This window comes from Phascolarctos cinereus, unplaced genomic scaffold (assembly GCF_003287225.1).
Source record: "Phascolarctos cinereus isolate Bilbo 61053 unplaced genomic scaffold, phaCin_HiC Scaffold_7;HRSCAF=346, whole genome shotgun sequence".
Classification (NCBI taxonomy): Eukaryota; Metazoa; Chordata; class Mammalia; order Diprotodontia; family Phascolarctidae; genus Phascolarctos; species Phascolarctos cinereus.
The window spans coordinates 55,278,013-55,300,093 of record NW_027556180.1 but is presented as its reverse complement, the minus strand read 5'-3'; the positions used below and the strand labels follow the sequence as shown (position 1 = coordinate 55,300,093).

At 42.0% G+C, this 22,081-nt stretch overlaps 1 protein-coding gene across 1 annotated transcript in view; it reads right to left on the bottom strand.

Annotated features, from left to right (window-relative positions):
- SLC16A14 (solute carrier family 16 member 14) overlaps nt 1-21,545 on the bottom strand; it is a 54,306-nt gene extending 32,761 nt beyond the window's left edge. The window contains exons 1-3 of the mRNA XM_020970984.2: nt 21,183-21,545; nt 9,648-9,921; nt 1,765-1,908 (exon numbers count right to left, since the gene is read on the bottom strand). Coding sequence (XP_020826643.1) covers nt 1,765-1,908; nt 9,648-9,906 — 403 coding nt within the window. The 5' untranslated portion in view covers nt 9,907-9,921; nt 21,183-21,545. The remainder of the gene's footprint in view (nt 1-1,764; nt 1,909-9,647; nt 9,922-21,182) is intronic.
- Nucleotides 21,546-22,081: the final 536 nt, after the last annotated feature.

Here is a 22,081-nt window from a genome sequence, read left to right as displayed (position 1 = left end):
ATTTTAGAGATGAGGAAGGTGAGGCCCAGAGATGTGGGTATCTTTTCGAGGGTTTGTTTTTTTTTTTTGCTCACGTGCGGGTAAGACCACAAAGATGGCCCCAAAGGCCACTTCCAACTCTGAGACCCTACGATTCTGTAACCTCATCCAAGGAGTTGTTATTGGGGAGGAAAGCCACCAAGATACCTTGCAATAACAGAGGTGTACTTTTAGAGATGTACTCATTTGAATTCTGAGCTCATGTTCAGAGGCCGAATGTGGTCAGAACTAAACTTGATACAGGATGCTGCCTTTGCCAAAGGAAATTGCAGAGGGATGCCTTAGCTGCAGAACCACGCAGTACACATGGGTCACCCGGAAACCGCTTTTAACCTCCACACTCCTGAATAAACATTGTACCTCAGGATGGGCTTCTTGAAGCGTCTCTCTCTCCACACACACACACACACACACATGCACACACACGTATTTCTTTGACATCTCATTGAGCTAAACATGACTGTAGGGACAAAAATTGCTGTGCTTTGGTTCATGCTGCAGAAATCAAATGCGAAACTTTCTTAATATATATGTTTCATTTAAAGCAACTACCCACCCTAGGAGGAGCTCCTCTTTCAAAGAAGTAACAGTGAGAAAACATGATACAGTGGGAAAAGCACAAGGTTGGGAGCCAGGGGACCTGCGTTTAAATTCCATTTCCATTATTAAACTCTGTGATCTTGGGCGAATCAGTTCAGTTTTCTTATCTGAAAATAAGAACCTTAGACTGGATGGGCCTCTGCGGTCCCTTCCAGGCCTAAAGCTATTATATCCGAATGCCAAAGAAATAATTCATTGTATTTTGTAACTTGTATTTACTGTAATTTTGTAACTTGAGTTAATTCACCTGTAAAATGTGAATAATCAGTGATTCAATAAACATCTATTAAGTACCTACGAACCAATCAATAAACATTTGTTAAGTGCCTACTATGTGCCAGGCTATGTGCCATGACGGCCCACTTTTAGGATGTGTTAGTGATGCAAAGACGTAAATGAAACTGCTCCTGCCCTCAAGGAACTTATAGTCTATAGAGGAAGACTCTCTCTCTCTCTCTCATATATGTGTGTGTGTGTGTGTGTGTGTGTGTGTATATATATATACACAATATACATATATACATATATATATATACACATATACATATATACATATGTATATGTGTGTATATATATATACACATATACATATATACATATATATATACACATATACATATATACATATGTATATGTATATATGTCTGTGCGATGTGTGTGATATGTGTGTGTATATATATATATATACACACACACACATATATACATACACACACATATATATGAATATATTAAAAGTAAGTAATACAAAATAAATGGTTAAGGTAATTGGGGGGGGCTCTCATACAGCTGAGAAAATCAGGAAAGACCCCATGGAGCTTCTTGAGCCAAGGGATTTTCTGGAAGCGAGGAGGTAAGTAGTAGGGGTGGAAACATCCATCTCTTATGCAGAAGGCTTGACAGGAGCAGCCACCACCAAGCTTCAGCTGGAACCTCCCCAGGAGGCTTGCCCATGTACCAAGCAAAGAGAACACATACTTTTCCCCCTATCACACTTGCTGCATTTCTTGCTTACACAAAGGACGGGAGAACAGGGAGTAAGACGATTTGGCTGGATATTTTCTCCTCCACAATAAATCCCTTGGCTAAAAGGCACAATGAAAATACCGAAGATCGATTTCTTACCCGCTGCCACTCCGAATGTGATAAATAGATAATGCACGTTAGTGGCGTAGGCACTCAGGACCCAGCCCAGGGCATTCAGAATCCCTCCAATTATTGCAGTCTTGCGGCAGCCACATGTGTTGATGAACAAGCCAATGAAAGGTCCTGTCATGGAGCAACAAAAAGAATTAGCCATTCGAATTTCACTGCCATTCCTCCCTAATGAAGCCTTACCTGAACACAACTAAACATAAACAGCCTTCATACAGCCTTAAAACATAATAGTTGTTACTATAGAACCTAGAAAGTTTTTTACAACTAGGGTAAAAGTTGGAAAGATGCAGATTTAGATTGGATGTTAAGAACTTTCAAATAATTAGAATGAAATGGGCTGCCTTAGAAGGTACAAATAGGTGGTACAGTGGATAGAGAAGACCTGAATTCAAATTCTACTTTAGGCATTTACTAGCTATGGCACTTAGGTAAGTTACAACCTCAGTTTCCTCACCTGTAAAATGGGGATAATAATAACACCTACTTCCTACAGTTTTTATGAGGATTAAATGAGATCATATATGTAAAGTACTTTATAAATCTTAAAGTAATATGTAAAGTCTGCTTATTAATAGGAAACCCTTCACCAGAAGGGGATGACTGGGGCAGCTAAGTGGTATAGTGGATAGAGCACTGGCCCTGGACTCAGGAGGACCTGAGTGCAAATCTGGCCTCAGACACTTGACATTTACTAGCTGTGTGACCCTGGGCAAGTCACTTAACCCCACTGCCTAGCCAAAAAAAAAAAGTGGATGACCACTTGCTGGTTATATCGTAGCAGAGATTTTTTTTTGTTCAGATAATAGTTGGATTAGCTGGCCTCTGAGGACCCTGACCACTTGTTAATTCTGTGTAATATTAAAAAAACAAACAGTCAAACAAGCACAAACCAGCCAACTTCCAGTAACCTGCCTGAAAGACGCACCTGCTATGTCACTGGTCAAGAAGTGTATGAAGCTTTCTGGGTTTTCTTTGTTTGACTTAAGTATATGTGGTAACGTTCAGGGGAAAACTCTGGATTCAGAAGTGGAGACCATATATTCCAGTCCTGTCTCTCCTATCTATTACTTTGGGCAAGTCACTTAACATCTCTGGGTCTCAGTTTCCCCATCTGTAAAAAGAGCTGGGGTTGGACCAAATGAGCTCAGTCTGAGGTCTATTCTAGCCGTATCTATGTCTAAGAGCCTGTGGGATAGATATGCTGACTCATCCTTTTTACTAAGAATAATAAATACGACAAGGAAACATGGACTAGTGGCTGGAGTGCTGGACCTGGAGTCCAACAGACCTGGGTTAGAATCCTGCCTAGGACACTAGCTGTGTGATGCTGTCTGCCTCAGGCTCCCCATCTGTAAAATGGGGAGAATTATAGCACCCACCTTGATCAAATGATCTAATATTTGTAAGGCACTTTGCAAACTTTAAAGGGCTACATAATAGTAAATATAATATGTAATATATCTAATAATAGGTATGATGTATATTATATAACAATAGATGCAATATGTAATATAACAGATACAATATATTATACATAATAGATATACTGTATAATAGGTATAATATTTTATATAACAACAGGCATGATGCGTAATATATAACAGACATAATATTACATAATACATATTATATATAGTATATAATAGATGTCTATTATACATAATAATACAGGTAATATATAGATATTTTATAGATAATAATAGAGGTAATACATAATATGTCAACTAATGGTATGACATAATATCATACGTGATATAATATTACATATAAAATTATACAATAATAGATATAATATATAACACTTCAAGGTTTACAAAGCACTTTACAAGTATTAATTCATTTGATTTTCATAACAACCCTGGAAGGTATGGGTTATTATCCCATAAGCAGAGATTGATAATGGTTAAGTGACTTGCCCAGGGTCATACCACTGGCTGAGGCTGTATTTGAACTAAGGTGTTCCTGATTCCAGGTCCAGCATGCCATCCACAATGTCACCCAGCTGCTTCTTTATAAATATTAGCTCATTATTATTAAATGCAAAAAAATGTAGTTCCTCTGCCTACCCCCTTGCCTATTTTTCTCAGATGAAAAAGAGTGAAGATTGAATCGCCGTCCGGAGGTCTCTTGCCTTATAGACTCAGCTATCAAGCAAAACATGAGGTCATGTGTATTGTTAGGATGACAATTTGAGTTCTTCAGAGGTTTAAGTCACGTCCAACACTTCATGGCCCCATTTGGGGTTCTTTTGGCAAAGAAAATGGAGTGGTTTGTCATTTCCTTCTCCAGTTCATTTTACAGATGAGGAAACTGAGGCAAACAGGGTTGAGTGACTTGTACAGGGTCATATAGCTAGGAAGTGCCTGACGCTAGATTTGAACTCAGGAAGATGAGTCTCCCTTAGTCTAGGCCTGGCAGTCTATGCACTGCAGCGCCACCTAGCTGCCCTATGACAAGCAATAGCCTCATCTTTCTCCTTTTGAGAATTGTCCTAGGCTTCTTGCAGAGCTGCCTAACCCTACATTCCATTAGAACCTCTTAAAAACCCCAGCAGCCTGAAGTCTATAGTGGGAGTTGGGGCAGGGGGAAGGTGTTGTATAAACCTGAATCTAAGCAGAACCTCTGTTTTATCCCCACATGAGGCAAAATTAAGGATCTGTGTAGAAATATAATAACAGCAACATTTATATACTGCTTACTATGGGCCTGACACTGTGCTAAGTGCTTTACTCTTGCCTCATTTTATTTACATCTATCTATCTATCTATCTATCTATCTATCTATCTATCTATCTATCTATCTATATATGTATATATATATACACACACACACACACACACACACACACACACACACACACACACATATATATATACATATATATGTATATATATAGCTTCACTTTGCTGATGGCTATCTTTGATGGTAATGCATTCCTGAGAGGCCTGAGTCTTGAACATAGTGATGTCATCACAGTGATGACATAATTATTAATTAAGAATTTATCAGTGATTGTTTTTGTTCATCCTGTTATCCTGGAGACAATCTGGCAGTCGATAAACATTTTAAAATAAAGATGGACATGAAGATGGGTAATGACCAATATATCCTAGGAAACTCTTGGTTTCTGATAATAATTAAGGGGAAAAAATGATAAATCTTAAAGTATTTGTAAGATATAGGTGAAAGGCATTTCTTCTGTATCTTTTACAGTGAGTCTAATCTAGACCATAATTACTCTACTATGTGAATGAAACTCTAATGAGTGGGTAAAGGTGTGGGGGGAAACTCATGCTTGTCAGTTTGCTATTAATAGGCCTTTTTAGAATTGAAAAGGCCACTTTCAATGGTCTGATTATATTCCCTATGCTCCAGAAACTGCTCACAAACAAATGTTTCCAATGGACAGTCCATTTTTTTTAATGGTACATTAAAAAAGGATCTTTTGAATTTAATGCCCCAAAAGACAAATGGTAAACTCTGGGATTCAAGGAAGTCCATATCATGTTGAAAAGGAACTTGGACCATATGTAGGATACAAAGACATTCACTGTTAGTCAGTAGCTTAATTTCTTGGGGGGGAGGGGGGTAAGTGGTGCAATCGATAGAATGCAGGGCCTGGAGTCAAAAAGACCTGAATTCAAATCTGGCCCCGGATACTAGCTGTGTGACCCTGAGTAAGTCACTTAACCTTATTTGCCTCAGTTTCCTCATCTGTACAATGAGATGGAGAAGGAAATGGCAAACCATTCCAGTATTTCTGCCAAGAAAACCCCAAAAAGAAGTCATGAAGAGTCAGACATGACTGAAAATAATTAAACAACACCAAAATTTGATTTCTCTGGGCCTTGGTTTCTCCAGTGAGAACCTAGATGACTTTGAAAGTCCTCTCTGTCTCTAAATCTAGTATCTAAAACTAGGAGTATAACCTTAGAAGGCCACCAAGTTCAATGCCTTCATCTTACAAATGAGGAAACTGAGGCTCAGGGAATTTAAGTGCCTTGCCCAGGATCACACAGCTGACATGTATCTGAGACGGTATTCAAAGCCAGGTCTTCCTGACTCTAAGTCCGTTACTAAAAGTGAACACAGACCTTACGCCATCCAAACCCTCAAACTTTCTGTTTAGTTTTAACAAAATGGAAACAGTCCATTCCCCTTCCCAATCATCATTAAAAAACTGACTCCATGATCATGGATGTTTCTTCGCACATGTGGCTCGTACAGAGCCACTTATTGGCAGGAGAGGGGATCCTGAAGCTGAGCGGCCCTCCAGTGAGACTCCAGTCTACAAACATCTCTGTCTGCAAGGGAAAAGCTTCCAGGGTTAGGAATGCTCCTCGATTAAGAAAGGACCACTTGTTTTCTTGTCTTTGACTGACTGGATGGGCAAACCTTGGGGAGGGGAGGAACTCATTGGAGTTTGAGGCAGCAAATTCTGCTCTGTTGAGATCTCAGTGTGGTGGTATGGAACCACTCAAGCATTTTTCCTTTATCCTCTTTTAAAATACTTTCCATTCTCATTGGAAGCAATGCTCGATACATGTCTGGCTAGCTGAGACCAAAGGTTCCATTCACCAAAGAATGACCTGGGACATGGCAGGAGTGGCAGCAATGAAGTACTTCAGGAGTCATCTTGTTCACACATCAAGGCTAGAAGATTTAAGGAAGGTGCCTGTGAAGCTGATGGAGCTGGGTTCAAATTCTACCCTTGACATTCATTACCTGCATGACCCAAGGCAAGTCCTTTAACCTGTCCAGGCCTCAGTTTCCTCATCCATAAAACTGGACTTCACCAGATGACTACTAAGACTTTCTGACTAGGTGGCATAGTGGATAAAGCTCTGGGCCTGGAGGCAGGAAGACTTGAATTCAAATCCAGGCTCAGATAGCTGTATGGCCCTGGGCAAGTCACTTAACCCTGTTTGCCTCAGTTTCCTCATCTATAAAAGGAAAGACTTGGACTTCACTAGATGACCTCTAAGACTCTTTCTGGCTAAGTAGTACACTGGATAGAGCTCTGGGCCTGGAGGCAGGAAGACCCGAGTTCAAATTCAGACTCAGATACTTACTCGCTGTGTGGCCCTGGGCAAGTCAGTTAACTGTTTGCCTCAGTTTCCTCATCCATAAGAGTGGGCATAATAATAGCACCTCCTCCCACAGTTGCTGTAAGGATAAAATAAGTTAAGGATAAAATGAGGAAAGTCCTTTGTAAACCTAAGGTGTTCTGTAAATGCTAGTTTGACTCCAAGCATCACGCTTCTGAGTCTTACTCTGGGACTGGAGGAGGACCTCCCATCATGACCTTGCAGGGATCCTCAGGACAAGAGCTGAAATCTGAAGGCAGGCTCCCACGGCCCCATCTTAGAGTGTTTGTAAAGGACCAAAGTAGAGTGTTAGGATTCCTTATGAGGTGGGGAGAGAAGACCTCTGGCCACAGCACGCCCTCCCTCCTCTTTGTTCTGTGTCTCATTTTGTCTTTGTACCCCAAGGATTGGGCCTAGCGTATACCCTGCCTGTTTGGCCAGATAAAGGAATGCTGGCTGAATGAGGAAGTGATGAATGAGTAGTCCTTCCTTGGTCCCATTCTTTTCCTGAGGACACGAACACAGACTCGCCAAAATCAGGCAGTGAGAGTCTGGTACTCCACCAGCCATAAAATGGAAAAGTTTCTCAACCTGGTTTTCAATGTTTCAGACCCAAAGGCTGACTTCCCAGACTTCAGTGAGAGGACAAAATCAGGCCAATTATGACCCAGGATTTGCTGCTAGACACTCACGCCAAACCTCATTCTTTTCCCCAGTGGCAGCAGGACCCTGGTTTTGTGCGTGAGTGGGGTTGAATGGTCAGGAGTCAGCTTAACCACTTATAGGTTGAAAGCAGCCCACCAGAGCCCAGAGCAGCAGCATGTATGTGTTGTCTGGTGCAGGGGGAGTCGGGCTAGCTCTAAAATAAGGGGACCCGAGTTCAAATCGGGATCTGCTGCCTAGCTAGCTAGCAGTATATTCAGATACGCTGAATCTCCCTGTCTCTCATGGTCCTCAATGGTGTGATGAGGGTGGTTAACCTAAATGACCTCCAAAAGCCACCTAGTCACTAAATCTATGATCTTAGGAAATAAGATTATTCTTTACTTGAACTCTGTTCAGCAAAATGCTTTAGGAATAACTTCCTGGGGCAGCTAGGTGGCTCAGTGGATAGAGCTCTAGCCTTGGAGTCAGGAGGACCTGAGTTCAAATCCAGCCTCAGCCACTTGACACTTACTAGCTGTGTGACCTTGGGCAAATCACTTAACCCCAATTGCTTTACCAAAAAGAAAAAGAAAAAAAAAGGAATAACTTCCTATCTGTGGTTTGCCCACTCACAGTATCACACAGTTGGAAAGGACTTAGGAGGCCCTTTAAACCAATTGCCAAGTAAGTGAAATTCCAGCCCCAGCCACCCATGGTTGTTTTTTCTTTTTATTCCATGAAAAGGAGGCGACTTGAACTGGCTTTGATGTCGTTGTTTCTGGCGCCCAAACTGGGGGCATCAAATCACTATATGGTGCAATGAGTTGTGGTTCAGATATCATGATTCTGATTCTTGTTACCTATAACAACTAGCATTTGTGCAGCACTTTAAGGTTAGCAAAGAATTGTACCCACATAGTCTCACAACAATCCAATGAGGAAGGTGCTATCACCCCCATTTTACAGGTGAGGAAACTGAGGCAGATAGGTTATGTGATTTGCCCAGGGTCACACAGCTAGGAAGTGTCTGAGACTTGAGTTTAAATTTCCTGACCTCAGTATAAGTCACAACTTCCCTGGGCCTCCACTTCCTCATTTGTAAAATGATGGGGTTAGATGATATGATTTCTCTGGTCTTCTAGCTAAACCTATGAAAAATGTTGTTGTTTTTGTTTGTTTGTTTGTTTGTTTTCATTTATATCCCCAGGGTTTAGTACAATGGTTTCCATACTGCTTAATAAATGCATGCATGCATTCACAGGGAAGCATCTTGGAGTATTGAGGATGGGAAGACCCGAATCCTCAAGACCCAAATTCTCCCTCTGACACACACTACCTCGGTGAGAATGATCACGTCACTTAGCTCTGTAGCCTCAGTTACTCCATCTGTAAAATAAGGACAATGATCCCTGAGGGACTCACCTCTGAAATGAGACAAAAGATGTGGCGGGAAAAAAATAAAAAAACAAGAAGTAACTATATGGCTCAGCCTCTATGGGTCTTACCATAACCTCACAACTATCGTTTTTGATGAAACTATACCAAAGGCCTCAGTCGCATAGGGGGAAAACAGGTAAGTGGATCAGAAGTCAATTGGTATGTGACTGGTATGTAGTTTGTGTATTATATGCATAGACCTACAGAGACTACTTTCAATCCTTGCCTTTTCTCTAACTCCTCTAGTAAATTAGAGGCAGCTAGGCGGTGCAGTGGATAGTTAGGAAAACTCATCTGGCCTCAGACACTTACTAGCTGTGTGACCCTGGGACAGTCACTTAACCCTGTTTGCCTCAGTTTCTTCATCTGTAAAATGAGCTGGAAAAGGAAATGGCAAACCACTCCAGTATCTTTGCCAAGAAAAATCCAAATGGGATAAGGAAGCTGGTAAGGGGAAAAGGAGAATTTCGGGGCAGCTAGGTGGTGCAGTGGATAGAGCACCAGCCCTGGAGTCAGGAAGACCTGAGTTCAAATAAAACACTTGACACTTACTAGGTGTGTGACCTTGGGCAAGTCACTTAACCCCAACTGCCTGAAAAAAAAAAAAGGAAAAAGGAAAAAAAAGGAGAATTTCCATGTTATGTCTGCTTATATAGCGTTTCCATGCCCCGTCAGACATACCGACAATGAGCGTGATCCCCATGCTGAGGGAGCTAACCCAGGCAGTCAAGCCTCGACTTTGATGGAATTCTTCAAGCCACTCCATGTTCAGCACACCTAGTGCCATCTGGGACCCCATGATGAGGATATGCACCACAAAAGAGGAAAGGACAATCATCCAAGCCCATCCGCCATCAATGTTGGGGTTAGGCGGATGGGTCTTCTTTTCTCTTGGTCCGTCTTCAAAATCACACCCAACATCTTCATGACTGGTGTACATTTTTTCTACGATATTCTGGAAAATATACAACAAATCATTTCACTCATTATGACAAAGAAAAATGTTTTAATTTCCTTCTCATCCTCTTTCCCTCTCCATCGCCATTCAAGGGCTGCCATCTTGTCAGAACACCACGTCCTTTAGGATGATCTTAGAAAGGAAGTCTGGGAGGGCAAGAGCCACTGGACCCAGATGGCTCTGAATGAGAAAATGAGGCTGGTGACTTTGCACAGCCCTCCTGCATTTAAATACAATTCACTTTCATGTTATGGCATCACCTCCCCAATGTCATGGTCCTCTTTGAGAACAAAGGACAAACAACAAGAAGAAAGGAAGTAGGGGATGGTGGATAGCCCAGTAATAGATAGGTCCCTGAGCACGGAGGCAAAAAGGTCTGGATTAAAATCCTGACTCAGACATTGTGTGACCCTGGGGAAATCATTTAACTTCTCTGAGCCTCAGTTTCTTCATCTGTTAAGTGACTATGATGATAGTACTTACCTCACAGAGTTGCTGGCAGGATTAAGTAAGAGAATATATGTAAAGTGGTTTACAGACCTCAAAACACTATCCAAATGTGAGCAATGATGCATCATCCTGTCAGATTAGCAATGCCCAAACTCGGGGGACTTATGGGCACTCCCAAACCTACAAACATACTCACATAGACACTCATTCGCAAAGCAAAGGCACATGGTGTAGGGGAAAGTATGTTGTACCTTACTTTGGAATTCTCAACTCAGCTGAATGATATCTCCCAGAAAAAAAAGCTTAGGTCAAGCCTGCTGGAAGAAGAACCAGTGTGCGGAGCTGCTCCTGCTGGAGGACAGGGGATATGGCTAGAGAACAGACCCACTTTGAGAACAGCATTGAGTGTGACCCAAAGGGCCAAGCTGATTCTTGCTACAACTAGATGATCATATACTCTGGGTGCACTAAAGTGACAAATTTAGAATTTATTTTATTTTTTCCCAATTATGTGTAAAAACAACTTTAACATTCTTTTTTGAAATTTTTAGTTCCAAATTCTCTCCCTGTCCCTTCCTCCCCTCATTGAGAAGGCAAGCAATTTGACATAGGTTGTGTATGTGTAGTCATGCAAAACATATTTCCATGCAAGTCATTCTGCAAAAGAAAACATCACAAAAAACCAAGAAAAATAAAGTTAAGAAAAAGTATCTTTGATCTGCATTTAGGTTCCACCAGTTCTTTCTCTGGATAGCACCTTTCATCGTAGGTCCTTCAGAATTGTCTTGAATCATTGTATTGCTGAGAATAACTAAGTTATTCATAGTAGATCATCATACAATATTGCTGTTACTATGTACAATGTTCTCCTGGTTCTGCTCATTTCACTTTGCATTAGTCCATGTAAGTCTTTCCAGGCCTTTCTGGGAGCATCCTGCTCGTCATTTCTTATAGCACAGTAGTATTCCACCACAATCATATACAATAATTTATTCAGCCATTTCCTCAATTTCCAATTCTTTGCCACCACCAAGAGAGCTGCTATAAATATTTTTGTACATGTAGGTCCTTTTCCTTTTTGTTTTTTATCTCTTTGGGATACAGACCTAGTAGTGGTATTGCTTGGTCAAAGAGTATGCATGGTATTATAGCCCTTCGGCCATAGTTCCAAATTGCTCTCCAGAATGGTAGAATCAGTATACAACTTCACCAATAGTGCATTAATGTTTTAATTTTCCCACATCCCCTCCAACACTTGTCATTTTCCTTTTCTGTCATATTAGCCAATCTGACAGATGTGTGGTGGTAGCTCAGAGTTGTTTTAATTTGCATTTCTCTACTTAATAGTGATTTAGAACATTTTATATGACTACAGATAGCTTTGATTACTTTGTCTGAAAATTGCCTGTTCATATCCTTTGATCATTTATCAATGGAAAAATGGCTCTTATTTCTATAATTTTGACTCAGCTTTCTATATATTTGAGAAAGGAAGTCTTTATCAGAGAAACTTGCTGAAAGAACTTTTTTCACACTAATGATTACCAACTACGTATTTCAATCTATCCTATTTATCCTACTATCCACCCTGTTTCTCTTTCTCTCTCTCTCTCCCCTTTCACCCTATCCATTCTCAAAAATGTTTTGCTTTTGACTTTTATCTCTCCCCCAATCTGACCTCCCTTGTATCAGCAACACCCCTGCCATTCTCTCTTATCCTCTTCTCTTCTATTTTCCTGTAAGGTAAGATAGATTTCTACACCCAGCTGAATGTGTATGTTATTCCCTTTTTGAGCCAATTCCAATGAGAGTAAAATTCACATCCCCCCCACCCCCATTTTCCCCTCCACTGTAAAATCTCTTTTGGGCCTTTATGTCAGATAATTTACCCTATTCTACCTTTCCCTTTCTCCTCCTCCAAGTGCATTCTTCTTTTTCATACCTTAATTTTTTTTTTAGATAATCATCTCATCATATTTAGCTCACACCTGTGTATTCTGTCTATATATACTTCTTCTAACAGCCCTAATAATGAGAAAGTTTTTTAGCAGTTACAAGTATCATTTTCCCATGTAGGAATGCAAACAGTTTAACCTTATTGAATCTCTTATGATTTCTCTTTTCTGTTTACCTTTGCATGCTTCTTTTGAGTCTTCTATTTGAAAGTCAAAATTTCTATTCAGCTTTTGTCTTTTCATCAGGAATACTCGAAAGTCCTCTTTTCATTGAATATCCATTTTTCTCCCTGAAGAATTATACTCAGTTTTGCTGGGTAGGTGATTCTTGGTTGTAAGCCTAAGTCCTTTGCCCTCCAGAATATTGTATTCCAAGCCTTCAGATCCTTTAATGTAGAAACTGCTAAAGCCTGTATTATCCTGACTGTAGGTTCATGATATTTGAGTTGTTTCTCTTTGGCTGCTTGACCTGGGAGCTCTGGAATATGGCTATAATATTCCTGGGAGTTTTCATTTTGGGATCTTTTCCAGGAGGTGATTGCTAGATTCTTTTAAGGAATTATTTTCTTCAGTGAGCCTTTGGAACTCTTTTTCCATTTGGCCAATTCTACTTTTTTAAGGCATTCTTCTCCTCGTTGGCTTTTTGGGCCTCTTTTACCATTTGGCCTAGTCCATTTTTTAAAGTGTTATTTTCCTCAGTATTTTTTTGTTTCTCCTTTAGCAAACTGTTGACTCATTTCTCATGATTTTTTTGCATCACTCTCATTTTTCTTCCCAATTTTTCCTCTACCTCTCTTGCTTGATTTTGCAAATCCTTTTTGAGTTCTTCCATGGCCTGAGACCAATTTATATTTTTCTTGGAGGCTTTGGATGTAGAAACTTTGACTTTATTGTCTTCTTCTGAATGTGTGTTTTCATCTTCCTTGTCACCATATGCTCATCTGTCTATAGTCAGAGTTTTTTCCATCGTTTGCTCATTTTTCCAGCCTATCACTTGACTTTTAACTCTTTGTTAAAGTAGGGCTCTGCTTCCAGAGTAGAGGGCGCACTGTCCCAAGCTTTAGGATTTTTATGCAGCTCTTTTCAGAGATACTTCTAGGGACCTGTAAATTCTCAGTTCCTCAAGATGCTATGATCTAAGGAGAGGTGTTTACTACTCTCTTGGCCTGCGCTCTGGTCTATGAGCAACCACAAGCAATCTTTTCTCTTCTTTTTTTTTGGGGGGGGGGTATATCTTTTTTCCATTTGGTCAATTCTGCTTTTTAAGGGCATTCTTCTCTTCATTGGATTTTTGTGCCTCTTTTACCATTTGGCCTATTCTGGTTTTTAAGGTGCTGTTTTCTTCAGGACTTTTTTGTGCCTCCTTTCCCAAGCTGTTGACTCTTTTTTTCATGATCTCCTTGTATCACTCTCATTTGTCTTCCCAATTTTTCCTCTACCTCTCTTACTTTCAAAAACCTTTTTGAGCTCTTCTGTGGCCTATTTAAATAATTCATTGATTCCTCCCCTCCCTCTGCCCCCATATGAAATGGACAAAAAAAAACCAGATCTTGGCAAAAATTGTCAAAATTTCCTTGGGAAGCTTAACTGATGCACATCAATGTTGAAACCAAAAAAGCCTAGAAACCACCTCAGCCAGGAAACATCTGATCTCCTCACCAAGCAGAGATATATAGTAGCCAAGAGCAACATTGGTTTAGAGTATAAATTAATTTGTAAACTCTTAACGGAAGAAGATGGTGGAAGATTATGAGTGAGAGACCCTCATAAAAGAACAAGCAATAGAAGGAAAAACAATTGGCAGAAAGTTTGGTGAGAGATTCAACTAAGCCCGATCATCCTGAGAGCAAGCAAGAATGAACTGGAAGGTGGAAAATGGACAGATGAGAAATATAAATGCTTTTCTCCTTTAATCACAAAGGAAACACCACATTCATATCCTGTCAACACAGACTACAGTGGGTTCTGTGAGGAAGAAGAAATGATACTAGAGAAAACAAAGATGGGAAGAACAGCTGGATTAGGCCAAATATACACAAAACTAGACTCAGGCTGGAGATAACTTAATTTTTGAAAGCTTTTTGAAAGATCAATTCTTAAGATAGTTAAATGAAAGGAAGATACCAAACATTTGAGGAAAAATCTCAAGCCTTATTATTATTATTAAGAAACAGGCAACCAAAAATATCAGTATTGACCAAGCCCTCTGCCTATTTTCCCATCCTTACAAAGTTTTTATGTAAATAGTTTACACAAGCATCAACAACATCTCTGTGAAGGTGTGAGAAGGAACCAAGGAGGCTTTTCCAAACAGCATTCTTCAGCAAACAATATTGTTACAGGCACACAATTCACAGAAATGTGTAGACAATATATAATCCCTATTATTGACTATTAACAAAAACCCAACATTTGATTTGGTAGAGCAAAAGGTCACCTTTAAAGGCTGTCTTCCAACAAGGTGATTCACATGCATATGTCAAAATCACACAAAGTTCTCTGAAAGAGATAACAATGGATAATTCACCCAATGATCCTCCTTGTTTGTATCAAGCTAGGCAGAAAACAGGGAGATTTTCCTTAACAAACATATTTGCTACTGTGATGGAAGATGTTCAGTGCAAAGTCCAAATGGGGATCCTTAAAGATGATAGGTCTTTCAGACATTTCTGTTTGCAGATGACTTTGTACTGGAACACTGTGGACCCTTGTAAACAAGAGTCATATTCAAAAGAGTCTGGGCTTATCTACATAGTATTTACATAGGAAAACCAAGCAGATGAAAGAAGCTTGTTGTCTAGACTATGACATACTGTTGGATGAACAACCCAGAAATCCATTGGTACATAGACCTCATGTAGACACTATAGATGGACAGTGGACTGGGCCCAGAACTGAATAGAAAATGAGCTGAGTAGTATTTGGGAATTTTTACAGTGCTTTTAATGACTCAATATTCTTCCATTAACAATGAATAGCTGGGATGCTAGGGGTTTTGATTGCATCTCCCATTGACGGGTCTCCGTGATAGGGAATGAATTGTTTGGACTCTTGTGGGGTGGAGCCAGCCATGTGTTGTATTACATTACTGTCTCCTAACAGTGAAATGGCAAGACATCCAAAGGGCATCAGAGTACATATTTCCAACAAATAATTGTTGAGAAAAAGTTGTGTTTCAGAAATAAATGACTGGAAATAAAAGTGGTCCAGGGGTGTTACAAGACCTAGTAATAACTGATGGACAGCCTACATGCTCCAGCACACTTAACATACAATGTCAAGAAAACTAGAGGAAGCCCCACCCCCAACCCAATATATTGAGTAGAGCACTTATGGCAGATTTACAGGGGGATATGGGCACTTGTACATTTAACCTGCAGTCCAGGACTTGTAACCTCTCATGTCCAATCATAGGGTCAGACCCCCCCCCCAAAAAAAAATGTCTTTTTGGCTTGCCTCTCCCTACTCAGTGGTTATGCTGGAAAATCTCTGAACATAGCTCATGTCTAGGTCTCTACCTCATGTCTAGGTCTCCAGAGAAGTGCATTAAAGAGTTACTAATCCTCATACAGCAACTCAAGGTAAAAGTGTATATTTGGTACAGGACAACTTCTATTCCACCCCATGGACAATACAGAAACAACATAAAGTATTCTCAGTGGCTCATAAACATTCTATAAAATCATTCTTCCTTCTCCAGTGAGTTATTCTCCCCTCTCCATCCCCTCTCTCCCACCAAATAGTCCTACAGACACATACAGTCGTTCTGTGAGTCAATCTGTGGTTTGGATGACACTCAGAAGGAAAAAAAATGCTAGAAGACAACCCCTTTCCCATTGGACCTGCAACATTCCACCCCATCGCTCTCACCTTTCCACCCACATGAGGGAATGTTATACTATTCCACTGGTAGGTAAATTCAGCTTGTATAGTAGAAATGTATTCCGTACACGTTGCATTTAATTATTTAGGTGTATGTCATTGTCCCTGTCGATTTACCCCAATCCCAGTAGGATGTAAGCTCTTTGGTACTTTTTGTTTCTGCCTTTATACCTCCAATACCCAGCCCAAGCAAACTTTCAGAGGACTACCAGAAAGGCAGCCTTCCCTTGGGGACTGGACAAGCACTTGAAAGCACCTTTCTTTAAAGAAAAAGAATCGTGTACTGTGCCATTATTAGTTTGCCTTGTAGTGACTTCAAAAATGTATAACATTAGATCATTTGTCACAAAACACTGAAAAGCAAGAGTTATCTCAAACTTCATTATCTCAAACTTCATAGTAGCTATTAATAAGCCTTTGAGTACAAGTAGATCTGATTCAGGAAATTTAACAATAAAGATTACTAGATAAAAGTTAAAGTTTTGAGCTTCTAAACATATTTTTAACATTTTTTTAAAAATGTGTGTTAAACTGCAGTGCTCTCCCATCACTGAAATCATTAATGATATAAGCAGAGAGGAGCTTAGTATGACAACAATAATCTTTTTGTACCCTGTTACCCATTTATTTTCAGCTAAAAATAAAATAAAATGGAAAAAAAATGTGTTAAAAAAACAATATTTTTTTTAACATTAAAGAATGTTAAAGACTATTGCCTTACATTCTTCCCTGTTCCAGTCTATCCTCCGCTCAACTCTCAAAGTGACTGTCCTAAAGCTCAGGTCTGACCATGTCACCCCCTATTCAATAATCTCTAGCTTATTACCTCCAGGATCAAATATAAAATCCTCTGTTTGGCTCTCAAAGCCCTTCATAACCTTTCCAGTCTCCTTACTCTTGACTCCCCACCACATACTTTATGATCCGGTGACACGGGCATCCTTCACTGTTTCTCATACAAGCCACTCGTCTCTGGACTGTGCTTCTGCACTGGCCGTCCTCTATACCTGGAACTAATTCCCTCCTCATCTCTGTCTCTAGGTTTCCCTGGCTTCCTTCGTTTCCTATTTGCATGCTCTCTCCCCCATTAGACTTTGAACATTTTAAGGGCAGTGTCAACAGGCACTCACCATGTCAGGAGACTTATGTGAAAACCAGGTTTATTACAAGAGAAACCTACATGCATCTCAGAAAGACAAGTTGAGGGGCCCCTGACCAGCACTTAACTGCAGGCACTGTCCTTTCCCTTTCTTTCTACCCCCAGTGCTCAGCATGATGCCTGGTACACAGGAAGCACTTAAGAAATGCTTGCTGACTTGCAAACAAAAAACCAGAGCCAGCTCTGTCTCTGGTCAGATCGCCTCTGTAAGTCTCATTTACCACTGGCTTTTTCTGCCCCTCAAAACAACCGGTGACTCTACTCTCTTCTATTCCAAGAAAGCAACACGTGTGCGCTGTTAAATACTGACCAGCAGCTCGGCTAAACTGATATACTCAGTTAGCCATGCATGGGCAGCGGAATCCAAAATTTTAATTTCTTTTTTTGCCCAAGTCTCTTCTAAGAGTAAAGTTACAAGTAAATAATCATCTATTTTGGGGGTAGCTAGGTGGCACAGTGGATACAGCACCTGCCCTGGATTCAGGAGTGGACCTGAGTTCAAATCTGGCCTCAGACACATAACACTTACTAGCTATGTGACCCTGGGCAAGTCATTTAACCCCATTGCCTAGCCAAAAGAAAATCATCTATTTTTAATTTGGCTAATTCTGGGGAGGGCAGATTGGGGGAGGGGGTAATCAGAAGCAAACACTTCTAAGGAGGGACAGGGTCAAAAGAGAGAATAGAATAAAAATTGGGGGACACGATAGGATGAAAGCAGATATAGTTAGTTTTTCACAACATGACTACTATGAGAGTGTTTGACATGACCACACGTGTATAACCTATATCAAATTGCTTGCCTTCTCAATGAGGGTGGGTGGGGAGGGAGGAAGGGAGAAAATTTGGAACACAAAATTTTAAAAACAAATGTTAAAAATTGTTTTCACATGCAACTGGGAAATAAGATATACAGGCAATGGGGTATAGAAATCTATCCTGCCCTACAGGAAAATAGAAGTGGAAGAGGATAAGAGAAGGGGGGAGAGGTAGAAGGAAGGGCAGATTAGGGGAAGCAGTATTCAGAACACATGCTGTCTTGGGGTGGGGGAGGGACAAGATGGGAAGAAAATTTGGAACTCAAAATCTTGTGGAAGTGAATGTTGAAAACTAAAAATAAATAAATTAATAAGAGAGAAAATAAAAGTAAAAAAAGTGAGAAAAAAGGTCACAAAAGAAGACTCTTGGGTCATAAATCATGGAAGACAAACTGACTATTTTATCAGTCATATCTAAGAATCTATTATTTTCTGACTCTGTAAGAGATAAAAATTTGGGGACAAAATAGTAATGGCTCATATATGTGTATATATATACCTAAAATAAATTACTTAAACATTTTATTTGGCTAATTCTCTTTGGTTAAAATCCTGGTATTCTAGTTTTAAGTGAAGAGAAAAGTTGGTATCTATTAAGTTCAAAACTATAAATATATATAACTATAAATATATCATAAACAGAGTGCTAGAACCATTCTGGGAATAGTAGCATATTCTCTATAACTGGTCTGTTTAACCTGAATGCACATATGATGGCTATTTTCATTTAAACAATACTTTTCTATAAGGAAGAAAGGAAGGATGAAAGAAAGGAAGAAAAAAGAAGGAAGCATTTATTAATCATCTACTATGTTCCAAGCACTGTGCTAAGTGAATTACTAATATCTCACTTGATCCTCACAACCCTGAGAGAATAATATCTTAAAGAATTCAAGATACTATCCAATAATTTTTTAAGTGAATGTGATTTCAACTGGATATATTTGATGTGGAATACAGCAGGTATGGAATGTCTGATGACATTCTATGTCCACCATATAGGAAAAGATTATGTAAGTATGACAAAGGACAGCTGGAGTATTTCCACTAAAGATAAAGGAGAATCCCTATTTTATCTTAGATTTTTTTCCCCACTGACACTCAATAAACTTTTATTAAGTGCCTACTATGTACCAGGTGCTGCGCTAATAAGCACTGGAGATAACAAAGAAAGGTGAGAGACAGTCCCTGCCCTGAGGAGCTGTCTGATGAGGGAGACAGATATAACACAAGGAGTTAAAAGCAAGCTAACTAAAGGATAAATTTGAGGTAATCAACAGAGGGAAGGCACCGCATTAAGAGGGATCAAGAAAGGCTTCCTGTAGAAGGTGGAATTTTAGCTGGCACTTGAAGGAAGCCAGCAGGTTGGGGATAAAAAGGGAAAGAATTCCAGGCATGGCGGGCAGCCAGTGAAAATGCCTGCAGTCTTGTGTGGGCAACAGCAAGAAGACCAGTGTCATTGGACTGCAGAAAATTGTTTCAATGATAAAATATAATCATCCTGTGATTCAGTGAACACAAGTAAACATTACTTGCTAGGACTCAGCACCTAGGCACCAAAAATGGCGAAGGAGAGAGGCAGTTTGATGTAGGGAAAAGTGCACTAGCTGGAGTCCGAGGACTCGGATCAGGGCCAGAGCTCTGCCCATCATTACATAGGTGACTTCATTCCTTAGGGCCTCAATGTCCACACCTCTACAATGGGGAGGTTGGATTCTGTGGTCCCTTCCAGCTCTACTTTTACGATTCCAGAAGGAAGAGACGAGTAAGTAAGTGCCTCCTTGAGGAGTCGTCCCTCTGCAGGTGATTAAAAGGGATTTGTCCCATTTTAGTTCTTTGCATTAGACACCGAGGTGCGGGGTTTGATACGCACGGAGAGACGTGGCCATAAGTGCAGCTGGGGAAGCAGCGGCAGCTGTAGCTGCTGCCCAGCTATTCGATGCAGCGCCGGAAGAAGGGATGCGGAGATGGAGGGATGATGAGGGAGGGATGGGTTGTGGATCCGCCTCCCCGCCAGACTGCTGCTGTCCTCAGCACGTGCTGCCCCACAGCCTATCCGGTTAACGAGGGCGGGCCAGACTCGCCCGGGGGACTCCACCCTAGGGCCCCCTCGCAATCCTGGGATCCCAATTGGCTCTGCACTGTGGGACCTCCCCCTCCTCTCTCTTTCGAGACCCCCAAGTCAGTGTCTCTGGGTCTGAGAGATTGGACGGCCCCAAGAGTTCCTCCGCCAGAGCAGCGGCAGCCGGGGAGCCTAGCGGGCCATCCTCCTTTTTGGAGGTGCCCATCTCCTTTTTCTACCCAAGAGCCCTGGCCCCTCGCGGGAAACTGAGGCATCTCCAGTCCCTAGCCAGTTTACCCTAGGAGCCTTAGCTTTCCCACTCCCCGCACTGCTCCCGCCTCCCGCTCCTCCCCCTCGCCCCATAAATAGCCACATCTCGTTTGTTCCTCAGTAACCAGAACCGACGCTGGTTCAGCCTGCTCTCACCCCCGAGCTGGGCCTGGGGCTGGACCGCGCTGGGCGTAGGGAGAACGGAGCACGGCGCGGGGGTGGGAGTGAGCCGCGCTGGCCAGGGGCTGCCCGGTAGGCGGAGCGGGGGGCGCGCAGGAGCGAGGATGTCGGGGCCGGGAGCTTCTCACCCGCTCTCTCCGGGTTAAAGGCGGCAAGAAAGGAGCACACATCCTCTCTTCCGTCCGTCTGTCCGTCCCTCCCTCCTCTCCTCTCTCCCTCCCACCAGTAGCACAGACAATGACCGACAGTTACCCCACGCTGCAGCAGCTGGGCCGGGGACCAAGTCCCCACCTTGCTCGCAGGGCAGGGAGGGGACTCACACCTCTCCCCACCTCCCTCCTGTGCATCCTTCTCCCTCCTCCTCCCCCAACCCCCCAGCCCTCGGCAGCCCCCTACCGCCACTCTCAGCAGGACCCCAGCGGCCCCGGCTGCAGCTGGGGCCCCATCCCCAGGGGCAGCGCCAGAGCCCTGGGCGCACTTACCGCTCCTGGCCAGCCCCGGGTCAGCTGCTTCACAGGACACTAGTCCCTAGGCTCCCCAGCTCCTCGATGTTGCCCCCGGACCCCCCCGAAAGCTGAGCCTGGTTGCAGTGGAGCCTCTCATCCTGCAGCCGCGGTCCCCTGGCCTTCCAGATCCGCTTGGCCTCAGCCCCAGGCTGGTTCGAGCAGGTGGAGGTGATCCCCGCCGCCCTCAGCCCTTTGCCCCCGCGGAGCCGGGGGGCTCGGGGGTGCTTGGGTAAGAGCTGAGCGTCCAGCCTGTGCAAGCTCAAGTCTCCACAGTCTTTCATTCCTATACCGGCTAATTCTGGTTTGGCAGGAAAAATGTTGCAGTCACCTCACATGCACACTCTTGTGGCTGGTTGAAGTTTATAGCTCCGGCTGGGGCTGGGCTGTCATCCTGAGAACTGGTCCCTGATGGAGCAACATCAGCTCTGAGTCCCAGCTGTAGGTGGTGGTGGGGGGTCTCTTCATCTGAAATCACTGCTGGGGTGGGTCAGCAAAGGACAAACCCAAATTGTAGATGGCACAGCTTGCTTATAAAAAGGAAGAAAGTGTACTTGGAAGTATACTTTCAAAAGGAGGGCAGGGGCAAGCTCTTTACCATTTCCCAGTCTGTGTCCTCTCATCTCCAGAGAGGTGGCTGTCCCTGTTGGCTCTAGGCGGCAAAACGGATAGGAGTTTGGAGTCAGGAAGACTAGAGTTAGAATCCTGCCTCAGACATGAACTGCATGACGCTAGGGCAAGTCATTTAACCTTTCTCAGACTCAGTTTCTTCATCTGTAAAAGGGTGGCAGTAATAGTGCCTACTTCATAAGGGTGTAGTATCAAATGAGATAGTGTGTAAAATGCTCTGCAAAGCGACATATATGAATGCTAGCTAT